The sequence below is a fragment of the Euprymna scolopes genome, chromosome 11 (assembly GCF_053919585.1).
Source record: "Euprymna scolopes isolate OS-2025 chromosome 11, ASM5391958v1, whole genome shotgun sequence".
Classification (NCBI taxonomy): Eukaryota; Metazoa; Mollusca; class Cephalopoda; order Sepiida; family Sepiolidae; genus Euprymna; species Euprymna scolopes.
The window spans coordinates 99257135-99271114 of NC_136492.1; the positions used below are offsets into that span (position 1 = coordinate 99257135).

Genomic DNA, 13980 nt, shown 5'->3' on the forward strand with positions numbered 1-13980 from the left:
GCTCAATTTTTCAAAATAAAAAAAAGAAAACTGATGGAGTGGGGATATAAAACAAAGATACTCTGGAAGAAAATTCAAATATTTAAATCCAACCATTTTTTTCCTCTCTATATACTTAATAGAATTTCAGAAAATACAGGAAAATAGTAATATACAATAAAATCTTATAGAAATTAGCCTAAATTCAAGGAAATCATTTTTTGTTTTAAAATACATAGACTGATGTGAAATAGAATTGGCACACTTTAGTCAAGATGAAATGTACAGTTGTGTAATGCAGTTACAGATGCTCATTCCATATACTGACCAATATATGCAAAGTTATTAAAATAAGAGCTGAACAGCTAAATAGAAAATAGTAAGGTCAACTTAGGATTGTAACATCGTAAGCCAAAGTAGTTGTGAAACACCTTTGCAAAGCTTGTTGACGAGCATAAGAGACAAGAAATTCTGCTAGAATGACAAACTATAGTTGCATACTATTCGAGACTAAGAAAATGGGTGGGATGTAAGAATACTCCCAAGAGATACTTTTTACTAGATCTACATCTTTTGCTCTCATCTAGAGATAACAATCATTTGCATAAAGGAAATATTAACCAATCACTGAATAGCATCATTCTGAATGCACTAAGTGACCTTATATTTATACCAGTAGAGACATGCATGATACTGTATCAAAATGCACATATGGCCATAGCCAATGTGTAAATTGACAATTCAAGAAAATCTACATTGGCACTTATGAAGGTCTAATTTGCACTTTTACTTTTTTCATGCTACAGTTGCACTTAGAATGCACCAATCTTGGTTCAATAAAATTTTGTCAATGATCATAGAAATTTTCATTTAATGAATATTGGCAGCAACAATGTCTCAAGCATGTTATCTGCAACAATTCTATATAGAAAATCATGAAAACTGAATAAAAGGTTAAAAGTGACAACAGCTATATGGTGGACACATTTTATTATGCCAAACCATAGTGTAGCTATTCTGTAAAAGTGGACAACTATGAATGTCTATTAAATGCCATCAAAGTTAACAAAATATTGTCAGTCTTATAGTCCTATCTGCTCTAATGAAAAAGTCCTTTCAGTGTGATGTAATCATATTCTTAATCAGTGTATTAGTAAACTGTTGATGTTAAAAAGATTAATACGAATAAAGCAAAAATAAACAAAACAAAAAAAATATTGTCTTTGCCTGAATGTTGTTAACAAAAGAATCTTACATGAAAACTATTGAATCAGTTTGAAAAAAAAATTGTTATACAAAAACAAAAAAAATCAATATTACAAATAAAACATCTTTCAAATTCTTTGGATTAGAATTCAAAATTGGGCAAATAAGTAATCCAACAAGAAAATGTTTTAGAAAACAAACTGATAGAATAACGGGTTAAAGTGACAGACAATTTAAAATTGGCAAAAAGATTATGAAACCAATAAAGTGCTGCCACCTTGAATTTGAAACAATAAATATCAAAGATTCTTTGGTTATGGAAGCAACAGTGTAGAGGAGTTAAAATATGCAGAAAATACAAACTTTGCAGTAGTTTCACAAAAGTGCAAACATGAACATTTAATAAAAAGATTTGAATGTAGTAGTACTCACAAGTAAAATAAGGTTGAATTTCATTTAATTTTGTTGAAGAATCTGGAAAGTAGAATAGAAAATGTGATCAATATAGTTAAATTGTTAAAAACATTTTTAACAACATTGAAATAACTATTGTAACTTTTGAAATAAATATAAATAACTGAAAGTAACTTGTTTATACATAGTTCCTCATATAATATGCACATATACTATTATTATTATTATTATTATATAAAGAACTATTAATAAAATTTTTATGCTAATAATTATGAAAAAATCTATTCATAAAAATAATTCAAAATTCACAAAAACAGTTGTGAAAACCATCCATTGTATGGCTATCCATTCAGGAAACTATCTATTGGATAGCCGTCGACTTGCAAAAGCCATCCATTATATGGCCATCTATTCTCAAAAGCCATCCATTGTACAGCAATCTATAACAACACACCACTGTATGGTCATCTATTCATGACAAACATCCATTGTATGGACATCTATTCTCCAAAGTCATCTATTGTATGGATGTCTAATCTACAAAGCCATTCTTTGTATGGTCATCTATTTGTGAAAACCATTCATTGTATAACCATCTATTCACTATAAACATCGATTATATGGCTGTCTTATCGAAAGCCATCCATTGTATGGTCGTATATTGTCCAATGTCATCCATTATATGGGTATATATTTGCAATAACCATCCATTGTATGGCCATTAATTTGCTATGACCATCCATCGTATGACCGTCTATTCATGATAACCATCCATTGTATAACTATCTCTTTGTGGTAACCATCCATTTTATGACCGTCTCTTTGTGGTAACCATCTATTATATGACCGTCTCTTTGTGGTAACCATCCATTATATGACCGTCTCTTTGTGGTAACCATCCATTATATGACCGTCTCTTTGTGGTAACCATCCATTATATGACCGTCTCTTTGTGGTAACAATCCATTATATGACCGTCTCTTTGTGGTAACCATCCATTATATGACCGTCTCTTTGTGGTAACCATCCATTATATGACCGTCTCTTTGTGGTAACCATCCATTATATGACCGTCTCTTTGTGGTAACCATCCATTATATGACCGTCTCTTTGTGGTAACCATCCATTATATGACCGTCTCTTTGTGGTAACCATCCATTATATGACCGTCTCTTTGTGGTAACCATCCATTATATGACCGTCTCTTTGTGGTAACCATCCATTATATGACCGTCTCTTTGTGGTAACCATCCATTATATGACCGTCTCTTTGTGGTAACCATCCATTATATGACCGTCTCTTTGTGGTAACCATCCATTATATGACCGTCTCTATGTGGTAACCATCCATTATATGGCCGTCTCTTTGTGGTAATCATCCATTATATGACCGTCTCTTTGTGGTAACCATCCATTATATGACCGTCTCTTTGTGGTAACCATCCATTATATGACCGTCTCTTTGTGGTAACCATCCATTATATGACCGTCTCTTTGTGGTAACCATCCATTATATGACCGTCTCTTTGTGGTAACCATCCATTATATGACCGTCTCTTTGTGGTAACCATCCATTATATGACCGTCTCTTTGTGGTAACCATCCATTATATGACCGTCTCTTTGTGGTAACCATCCATTATATGACCGTCTCTTTGTGGTAACCATCCATTATATGACCGTCTCTTTGTGGTAACCATCCATTATATGACCGTCTCTATGTGGTAACCATCCATTATATGGCCGTCTCTTTGTGGTAACCATCCATTATATGACGTCTCTTTGTGGTAACCATCCATTATATGACCGTCTCTTTGTGGTAACCATCCATTATATGACCGTCTCTTTGTGGTAACCATCCATTATATGACCGTCTCTTTGTGGTAACCATCCATTATATGACCGTCTCTTTGTGGTAACCATCCATTATATGACCGTCTCTTTGTGGTAACCCATCCATTATATGACGTCTCTTTGTGGTAACCATCTATTATATGACCGTCTCTTTGTGGTAACCATCCATTATATGACCGTCTCTTTGTGGTAACCATCCATTATATGACCGTCTCTTTGTGGTAACCATCCATTATATGACCGTCTCTTTGTGGTAACCATCCATTATATGGCCGTCTCTTTGTGGTAATCATCCATTATATGGCCGTCTCTTTGTGGTAACCATCCATTATATGACCGTCTCTTTGTGGTAACCATCCATTATATGACCGTCTCTTTGGGATAACCGTCCATTGTATGACCGTCTCTTTGGGATAACCATCCATTGTATGACTGTCTCTTTGTGGTAACCATCCATGGTATAACCGTCTCTTTGTGGTAACCATCCATTATATGACCGTCTCTTTGTGGTAACCATTCATTATATGACCGTCTCTTTGTGGTAACCATCCATTATATGACCGTCTCTTTGTGGTAACCATCCATTATATGACCGTCTCTTTGTGATAACAATCCATTGTATAACTGTCTCTTTGTGGTAACCATCCATTGTATGATTGTCTATTCATGTTAACCATTCATTGTATGACCGTCTCTTCATGGTAACCATCCATTGTATGACCGTCTACTCATGATAACCATCCATTGTATAACTATCTCTTTGTGGTAACCATCTATTATATGACCATCTCTTTGTCGTAACCATCCATTGTATGACCATCTATTTGTGATAACCATTCATTGTATAACTGTCTCTTTGTGGTAACCATCCATTATATGACCATCTCTTTGCGGTAACCATCCATTGTATGACCGTCTATTCATGATAACCATCCATTGTATAACTGTCTCTTTGTGGTAACCATCCATTATATGACCATCTCTTTGTGGTAACCATCCATTGTATGATTGTCTATTCATGATAACCATCCAAGGTATGACCGTCACTTCATGGTAACCATTCATTGTATGCCTATTTTTGATAACCATCCATTGTATGACCGTCTATTCATGATAACCACCCATTGTATGACCATCTCTTTGTGGTAACGATCCATTGTATGACCGTCTCTTCATGGTAACCATCTATTATATGACCAACTCTTCAGTGGTAACCATTCATTATATGACCATCTCTTTGAGGTAACCATCCATTATATAACTGTCTAATTGTGATAACCATCCATTGTATGGCTGTCTATTCTCCTAAGCCATCCATTCTCTATGGCTGTTTATCTGCAACAATGATTGGTTGTATGGCTGTCTATTTGTAACACCCATCCATTGTATGATCATCTATTCTTGAAGCCATCTATTGTATGGCGATTGATACACTATAACCATCCAATGTATGACTGTCTATTTGTGATAACTGTCCATTGTATGATTGTCTATTGCTGATAGTCATCCATTTTATGGCAATCTATATACAACAATCATCCATTCTATGGCCATCTATTCACGACAACCATCTACTGTATGACTCTTCGCTATAACTATCCATTGTGGGACTGTCTATCCTTGAAAGCCATCCATTTTATGGTCATCTATTCATCAACACTCTTCTATTTTATGACTATGTACTCGCGCTAACCATACATTTTATGTTAGCCTATTCACAACCATCCATAATATAGTCATCTGTTCACAACAACCATCCATTGTATCATGATCTATTCGTGATAACCATTCATTATATGATTATCTATTAGCGATAATCATCCACTATATTGAGACGTATTCAAGAAAATATCAAAATATCATTGTCATAGTGATATTTATTATTAAAAACGTCTAAAACGTTTTGTAGCCTATTCAGAAAAATCATTACAATGAAATATATCTTTATTAATGATTTTAAGTTTGCATAAACACTTGTTTATAAAAATATAGGGTTATATGAACAGTTATTGAAAAGGCAAGAAATTTATATTTTTTGTAGGCAATTTTCTAATAATGTTTAAGCAAAATAGAAAGTGAAATAGCAGCTTCAATAAAAGCTGGAAAAGTTTTCAAACTTTAAATGAAAATATGAAAATATCTTTTAAATTATGGCTAATTGCAATTTTACAATCAAACCAACAATCTATTTCCAGGTTATAAAAGAAAATTTAACAACTAATGCAGTACATAAATATAAGTATGAGTTCTCTTTAGATTTTAAATAACTTTAATGCAAATAATATAAACACAACTCAATAGAAGAAAAACAAATGGAATATGTAAATTAATAATAAAGAATTTATAACTAAAATAACTTCATAAGAATATTATAAAATACAATTTCTTTTAATTCAGAAGTAAATTTTTTATTGGAAAATGTTTTAATGCTAAAATTAATGAAGATAAGTAAATAAGAAAATACTTACAAGTAAAATAGGGTTGAATTTCATTCAATTTCGTGGATGAATCTGTAAATGCAATTATAAAGAAAATATTTTAAAGGAAAATCAAGAAAATTAATTAGAATAATTTGCGTTTTTTCCTAACACAAAATATCAGCTATATTCAAACTGGATTATTTATTGAAATTTGAATTTTATTATTGTTAAAAAAAATATTTAATCATTTAAATAAATTCAGTTTCATTTCAAAACATTAATTTATATTTCAAATCAATCATAAGATTCTGTCACTTTTGTTTTTTAATGTAGATTTTAGTTATAAATACTCTGTTGATTTATGAACTTTATGCAATTCTTTTGACAACAGAAACTTATATTTCAGTTTTAAAATACAACAGACTCAAAATTGTAGAAAATGTGAAGCAAATCAAAATGATTGCAGGAACTTTATCAAGTGAGCATTAAATGTAAAACACATAAAATTACCTTTTCAGAAATTTCAGCTTGAATCTAAAAATGCATTTTGACTCATTATTCTAAAATTACAACTTATAAGATTAACTTTACTATAACACATAGTTCTATTTACATATGTTTATATTGTTGATAAAGGCTTTGGTGAAAATAACATTTCCAGTCTATTACAATCAATTTATTTTTGAGTCGACTAAGTTGTTAATTAAAAACTAAGCCCATCCCGCTAATATATGTACATATACACGGCAACTGAATGTGTACTTCATCTTCCCTTCAAACAAATAATTTGAAGAGTTCCTGGATTTCCTCAATTTTCCTGAACATGATCAGAATATGAATGACATCAGTAATCTGAACAAGATCAGAATATGAATGTCATCAGTAATCTGAACAAGATCAGAATATGAATGTCATCAGTAATCTGAACAAGATCAGAATATGAATGCCATTAGTAATCTGAACAAGATCAGAATATGAATGCCATCAGTAATCTGAACAAGATCAGAATATGAATGCCATCAGTAATCTGAACAAGATCAGAATATGAATGCCATTAGTAATCTGAACAAGATCAGAATATGAATGCCATTAGTAATCTGAACAAGATCAGAATATGAATGCCATTAGTAATCTGAACAAGATCAGAATATGAATGCCATTAGTAATCTGAAAAAGATCAGAATATGAATGCTATCAGTAGTCTGAACAAGATCAGAATATAAATGCCATTAGTAATCTGAACAAGATCAGAATATGAATGCCATTAGTAATCTGAACAAGATCAGAATATGAATGCCATTAGTAATCTGAACAAGATCAGAATATGAATGTCATCAGTAATCTGAACAAGATCAGAATATAAATGCCATTATTAATCTGAACAAGATCAGAATATAAATGCCATTAGTAATCTGAACAAGATCAGAATATGAATGCCATCAGTAATCTGAACAAGATCAGAATATGAATGCCATTAGTAATCTGAACAAGATCAGAATATGAATGCCATTAGTAATCTGAAAAAGATCAGAATATGAATGTCATTAGTAATCTGAACAAGATCAGAATATGAATGTCATTAGTAATCTGAACAAGATCAGAATATAAATGCCATTATTAATCTGAACAAGATCAGAATATGAATGCCATTGGTAATCTGAAAAAGATCAGAATATGAATGCCATCAGTAATCTGAACAAGATCAGAATATAAATGCCATTAGTAATCTGAACAAGATCAGAATATAAATGCCATTAGTAATCTGAACAAGATCAGAATATGAATGTCATTAGTAATCTGGACAAGATCAGAATATGAATGCCATCAGTAATCTGAAAAAGATCAGAATATGAATGCCATAAGTAATCTGAACAAGATCAGAATATGAATGTCATTGATAATCTGAACAAGATCAGAATATAAATGCCATTGGTAATTTGAACAAGATCAGAATATGAATGTCATTGGTAATCTGAACAAGATCAGAATATGAATGCCATTAGTAATCTGAACAAGATCAGAATATGAATGCCATTAGTAATCTGAACAAGATCACAATATGAATGTCATTAGTAATCTGAACAAGATCAGAATATGAATGCCATTAGTAATCTGAACAAGATCAGAATATGAATGCCATTAGTAATCTGAACAAGATCAGAATATTAATGCCATTAGTAATCTGAACAAGATCAGAATATGAATGCCATTGGTAATCTGAACAAGATCAGAATATGAATGCCATTAGTAATCTGAACAAGATCAGAATATAAATGCCATTGGTAATCTGAACAAGATCAGAATATGAATGCCATTAGTAATCTGAACAAGATCAGAATATGAATGCCATTGGTAATCTGAACAAGATCAGAATATGAATGCCATCAGTAATCTGAACAAGATCAGAATATGAATTCCATTAGTACTCTGAACAAGATCAGAATATGAATGCCATTAGTAATCTGAACAAGATCAGAATATGAATGTCATTAGTAATCTGAACAAGATCAGAATATGAATGCCATTAGTAATCTGAACAAGATCAGAATATGAATGCCATTAGTAATCCGAACAAGATCAGAATATGAATGCCATTAGTAATCTGAACAAGATCAGAATATGAATGTCATTAGTAATCTGAACAAGATTAGAATATGAATGTCATTGGTAATCTGAACAAGATCAGAATATGAATGCCATTAGTAATCTGAAAAAGATCAGAATATGAATGCCATCAGTAATCTTAACAAGATCAGAATATGAATGACATCAGTAATCTGAACAAGATCAGAATATGAATGCCATTGGTAATCTGAACAAGATCAGAATATGAATGTCATTAGTAATCTGAACAAGATCAGAATATGAATGCCATTAGTAATCTGAACAAGATCAGAATATAAATGCCATTGGTAATCTGAACAAGATCAGAATATGAATGCCATTGGTAATCTGAACAAGATCAGAATATGAATGACATCAGTAATCTGAACAAGATCAGAATATGAATGCCATTAGTAATCTGAACAAGATCATAATATGAATGCCATTAGTAATCTGAACAAGATCAGAATATAAATGCCATTGGTAATCTGAACAAGATCAGAATATGAATGTCATTAGTAATCTGAACAAGATCAGAATATGAATGCCATTAGTAATCTGAACAAGATCAGAATATGAATGTCATTAGTAATCCGAACAAGATCAGAATATGAATGCCATTAGTAATCAGAACAAGATCAGAATATGAATGCCATTAGTAATCTGAACAAGATCAGAATATGAATGCCATTAGTAATCTGAACAAGATCAGAATATGAATGCCATTAGTAATCTGAACAAGATCAGAATATGAATGCCATTAGTAATCTGAACAAGATCAGAATATGAATGCCATTAGTAATCCAAAAAAGAAATATTTTTGAACAAAATAATCTTCCGTAAATTTATGTATTTAATTTTTTTTTTTAAATTTAATAAACAATTTAAGAGCTTAACTGATTTTTGTCCAACAAATAAAGTTATATCATAAATCCAAGTAACTATCAACAGTACGAATTAAACAATTTCATATGCTATAAATACTATTATATCTGTGTGTTATAGAAATCAATATGTTAACTGAACATTCAAATTAAAAAGTGTTAATTTTTTCAAGGATTGGTTGGTTGGTTGGTTGTTTTTGTTTTACGGCATATCAAGCCTTTCTGGGTTATTTAATGCCGAATCCAAAGATTTTGAAGAAAAATTTTTTTCATAGAATATATTTGTTGTTTTCACGTTGGTTTCTATTTAACCCATAGTTGGAACCCTAACAGGTACTACCACTCCAGGTTAGAGTGGACCTGGGAGCAATGGTAATTAAAGGGTGGCTCCATACTCCCCAAGCCCCACAAGCTGGGGCCTCACCACTGGATATAGTTTAAGGTCATATCCAGGACCCCCATTGAGGGACTTTTACCCTCTGCAGGGGGGCAGTCGGCGTATTCTAATGCCCCACCGACAGGGCCAATTTTTTCAAGGAATCTAAAGACATTGAAAGTTGCCTTATATTTGGAGTCACAAAAGGCAATTATCGGTTAAGTCAATAAAATGACTAAAATGGAATGTAAATTAACAAACTTAATTTATTTTAAAATACATTTTGTTTCATAAAACAAAGAAAAACAACTATTTTTTGTTCCACCATGTTAAGAATTTTTTTATTACTTGACCTCATATTGCAAACGTTTTTGGAACACTCTTTTCATTAGAAAACATGTAAACATGATCATATTTGAACTTATATACAATAGCATGAACAACAGCAGATGAATACGGTCAGTAAATGATTAAAAAAATGTGATTTTTGCAGAATCGTTGATATTTTCCACCCTTTTCATTGATGCTTCCTAAAGCTTGTTTGATTTTAATAAGAGTTGAGCTGAAAATGATTATGAAGAAGAGAAATGGCACTCACATGTTACTGGTATGTACGGCTGTTGCTGGAGTTGCATTGCCAATGCCTGCTGATAGGCAGCTACATTCCCAGGCTGATAGACTGGGACGCCACTTTTACTGTCTGCCACAGCCACACGCTTCGGATAAGGGGCACCGGTCATTCCACCCTAACAACAATAATGATAAGTACATGCTTAGTCTCTTCAAAAGAATTAGTTTAAAATGATCGCCTGGGAGACCAATGAATTGTAGATAAGTTGAAATGTCAGCAAACCATTCCAGTTTTTAAATCACAGTACAGAAAGCATCTTTTGATTAACTGACCTTTAAAACTTCTGGTTTTCCATATTCTTTTAATTTTTTTCACAATATCTATCAATAGCTAGTTATTCTTTGGTGGGGGGAGGGGGAAGTAATGCTAAGCTTCAGTGGTCATAATCCAAAACAAGTGAGAATATGATTGTTTAATATCAAAATAGATTGTGACATTTAGTTTAAAAATAGAAAATAAATGGAAGAAATCCATAAAAGACAAATTTCATTCTCTTAAAAGAAAGCATCTTCAAATATTTCAAAAACATTTAGTCGTAAATAATTAAAGTGAGTGTAAAAATTATAGATGTTGGTTTTACTTCTTTTGTGAATCCAGAATTATTACCGGAATAACTTGAGTGTGTCTATCGCTAAATTTTTATTTGCTTTTCAAGTAGAAATAAATAAGGGAGAAATAATTGAAAAAAAAAAAAAAAAAAAAAAAAAAAAAAGAAAAAAAGACCTCAAAGCTTTCTAGAAAAACTAAAATAGTCACAGAAGCAAATAGGCAATAGAACAAAAGGTATTAATTGGAAATCGCCAGAGTCTGTCTGAAGTGGATCAGAAATTTGGACTGGAATACTGCTTATGATAGCAGGGGTCCGAAAAAGGGAAAAACAGTTTAAATGAAGAATAGGATAATTTACTAACATTTCAAGTTATAAATTTATTACATTTTATACATGCTGCTTGTGTCACCCAGACGATTAATAGGAGTGAGAGAAAGAAAGAAAAAAAAGCAAGAAAAAAAAGAGAAAAAAAAGGAAATAAAGAAATAAACTTGAAAAAATGCAGAAGAGAATAGCAAGAAAACTTTACTGAAGAAAAAGTTAATTTGATATTTTTGTTATATAAAGAATTACAGAAAGAAAATTTATTTCGATAAATTAGCATAATTAAAATTAACAGAAGGCAGGAAGCATAAGTTAGACTAAACATTAAAATGAAATAGCATTATTACAATAAAAACATTTAAAATGATTTAAGTTTCATTTAATGTGCAATACGTAAATACTGTAATATAAAGGTTTATAAAGGTTTAAAGTGCTTTTTCATTAGGATATCAGTATTACACTGCCTTCTAATCCAACTTTGCATAATCACATGACAATAGAGTTAGGGTTAAATTGACGTAGCGTGTTTGAAAAGTTGTTGGCAGGATTTACCAGTTAGGCATTCGGGAAGACATCATGCAAGGCGTGACCAAAAGGGCCAGTGAATATATCGTAACAATTAATTGCCATTGGTGAATTGGAAAAGTAAACCTAAAGTCATAAAAAGCAGATTGAGGGCTAGAGTTTTTGTCATGTGACTGTGCAAGTAAATCTCTTAAAAGCAGACTACAGCTACATGCAAAGCATGATGGGATATAGTACCAGAGTAACGAGATCGTCTGCAGGCTCACGAGGTCGCTTCTTGCCCGTCAAGACCTCAACCACTTGCGGCTAATTAGTATGCAGAGCACATGATGGCGTTTGGCCAATGAAATGGCAGCATGGCAGGGATGGCGGCACATGACAACAGCAAGCAGCAAGGCATGATGGGTGATGAAAATAAAAGAAAAGCACCATTGGTAAAAAATTTCAACCAACATGCATTAAAAACCATTATTATATACCAGAAAGCTAAGACATCATGCCTTTTCTTAGGGTCGCAAGAGAAAGAAAAAATAAAGAAAGGAAAAAAGAGAAAAGTGTTTTCATAAATTCTTTTGTTTTAAATATTTGTTTTAGGATTAATGCCAACAGGACTTTAATGCTCAAAGATGTGAACTATAGAAACACGTTTAAATTTCATCAGTTAAAACCTTCAGAAGACAGCCAAAAACGAGTTTTGGTTTTTATCTTTTCAAGAAAGAATGTCAAGTACTACATAGAAAAATGCTTATATTTTTATTCTGATCAAGCGAAATCTAAATGGCATATGATACATAGTAAACGAAACATTTTAAATGATTGATATTTTAAAAAGAAATGATGGAATACTTTAAATATTAATTTCACACATAAAGAAAAATTGACCAATAGATTGTTTTAAAGTAAAATATTTCAATTATTATTTTGAAGTAAAATATTTCAATTTAGTTTATAACCAGTTCATTTGATATAATAGAGTGTTTGCTAACAGGTTGGAAGGAAATTAGATTTCAATCCCTGATTAATTCATAGCAAAGCCTAAAAAAATAAATAAATAAAAATGGTGCTTGATGTTTCTTTGTTAAACATCAGTATAAAGTGAGGATCAAGAAAAGTAATCCCGATAAAGACATGGTGAGGCCATCCTTTATATCTCTGTGTAACATCCAATGAAAAGTGAGCCTTAGGATCACCCACAACTATGCTCAATTCATTTATTTACATTATTTAGAACCTTGTTACATTTCATTTCTTTTGATCTAAGATGTCATCAGTTTAAATATGATTTTAATTCTTTTAACAATGCAATCAATTATAAATTGAACCTATTTTGAACTGTTATACTTTGTTTTATTTTTTATGGATATTCTTTAAATTACCCATTATGGTTTTAAATAATCTTAAAATAGAAAAAGAATGATTTATATTTTTAGAAAACAAAAATGGCATTAATAAAAAGAAAATTATTATTGACACACTCATTTGTCAAACTTTCAAAAATGTTTTACTAAAATCAAATATATAAAATAACGTTTTTGTAAATGGTTATAATTAAAGAAACTTAGTGTAATCTCTACATTTTGTTGTTAAAGTTATTGAAAGTATTTCACTAAAAAGAATATAGTTTATGATTTAATACAATTTTTGTTGACTTGTATCTATTGGGAAACAGGGAGAAACTTAAAAATAAAAAAGTTGAATCAAAAAGTGTTGTTTTTTTTTTTTTTGTAAAATTTTATAAGTGTCAGCTTGCATCAAGGGTGGCGATCAGCTGAGCTTTAGTTGGCACAACATAAAACACTAAAGCTGTCCACCCTCCTGCCTTCAATGGAGGTGGATGATGGTGATGATGGTGGTGACTGTGATGGTGATGGGGTGGGATCGAGGATGCTGCTAATCAGCAGCACAGCTAAATAAAAAACGAGCAAGAGAAGAGGAGTGTGGGATCAACAAGTTGGATAAGAAGCAAAGTATTCTTCTTTCAGTGCTGAAGAGAACCAATACTAAAATAATATTGGAGTCAAGAGGAAACAAAAACACGGAGAAATTTTGTTAGGGATTTTGTATATTTTGATAACATTATTAACTCTAAGAATTAAATAAAAATTTGGATGACAATATCGCCAATTAAATGCAAGTGTTTCTTAACATGTCTATATTAGTATTCTATTTACCTTCATAGCATGCCACTGAAAAGAGAATTAGCTGGACTAATTT

The 13980-nt window shown here is 31.5% G+C and overlaps 1 protein-coding gene across 29 annotated transcripts in view; it reads right to left on the bottom strand.

Annotated features, from left to right (window-relative positions):
• LOC145287978 (muscleblind-like protein 1) overlaps nucleotides 1-13980 on the bottom strand; it is a 200651-nt gene that overhangs the window by 11446 nt on the left and 175225 nt on the right. For 23 of the 29 annotated variants that reach the window (XR_013869243.1, XR_013869248.1, XR_013869241.1 and 20 more), the window contains 3 exons: nucleotides 10335-10482; nucleotides 5921-5962; nucleotides 1618-1659 (listed from right to left, as the gene is read on the bottom strand). Coding sequence is in view for 19 of the 29 variants with exons in the window: in XM_080135964.1 (XP_079992090.1) it covers nucleotides 1618-1659; nucleotides 5921-5962; nucleotides 10335-10482 (232 nt within the window). In the remaining 10 variants the exon portion in view is untranslated. Of the gene's footprint in view, nucleotides 1-1617; nucleotides 1660-5920; nucleotides 5963-10334; nucleotides 10483-12003; nucleotides 12073-13980 lie in introns of all 29 variants that reach the window. The other 6 variants (XR_013869247.1, XR_013869245.1, XM_080135971.1 and 3 more) reach the window with 1 other exon arrangement.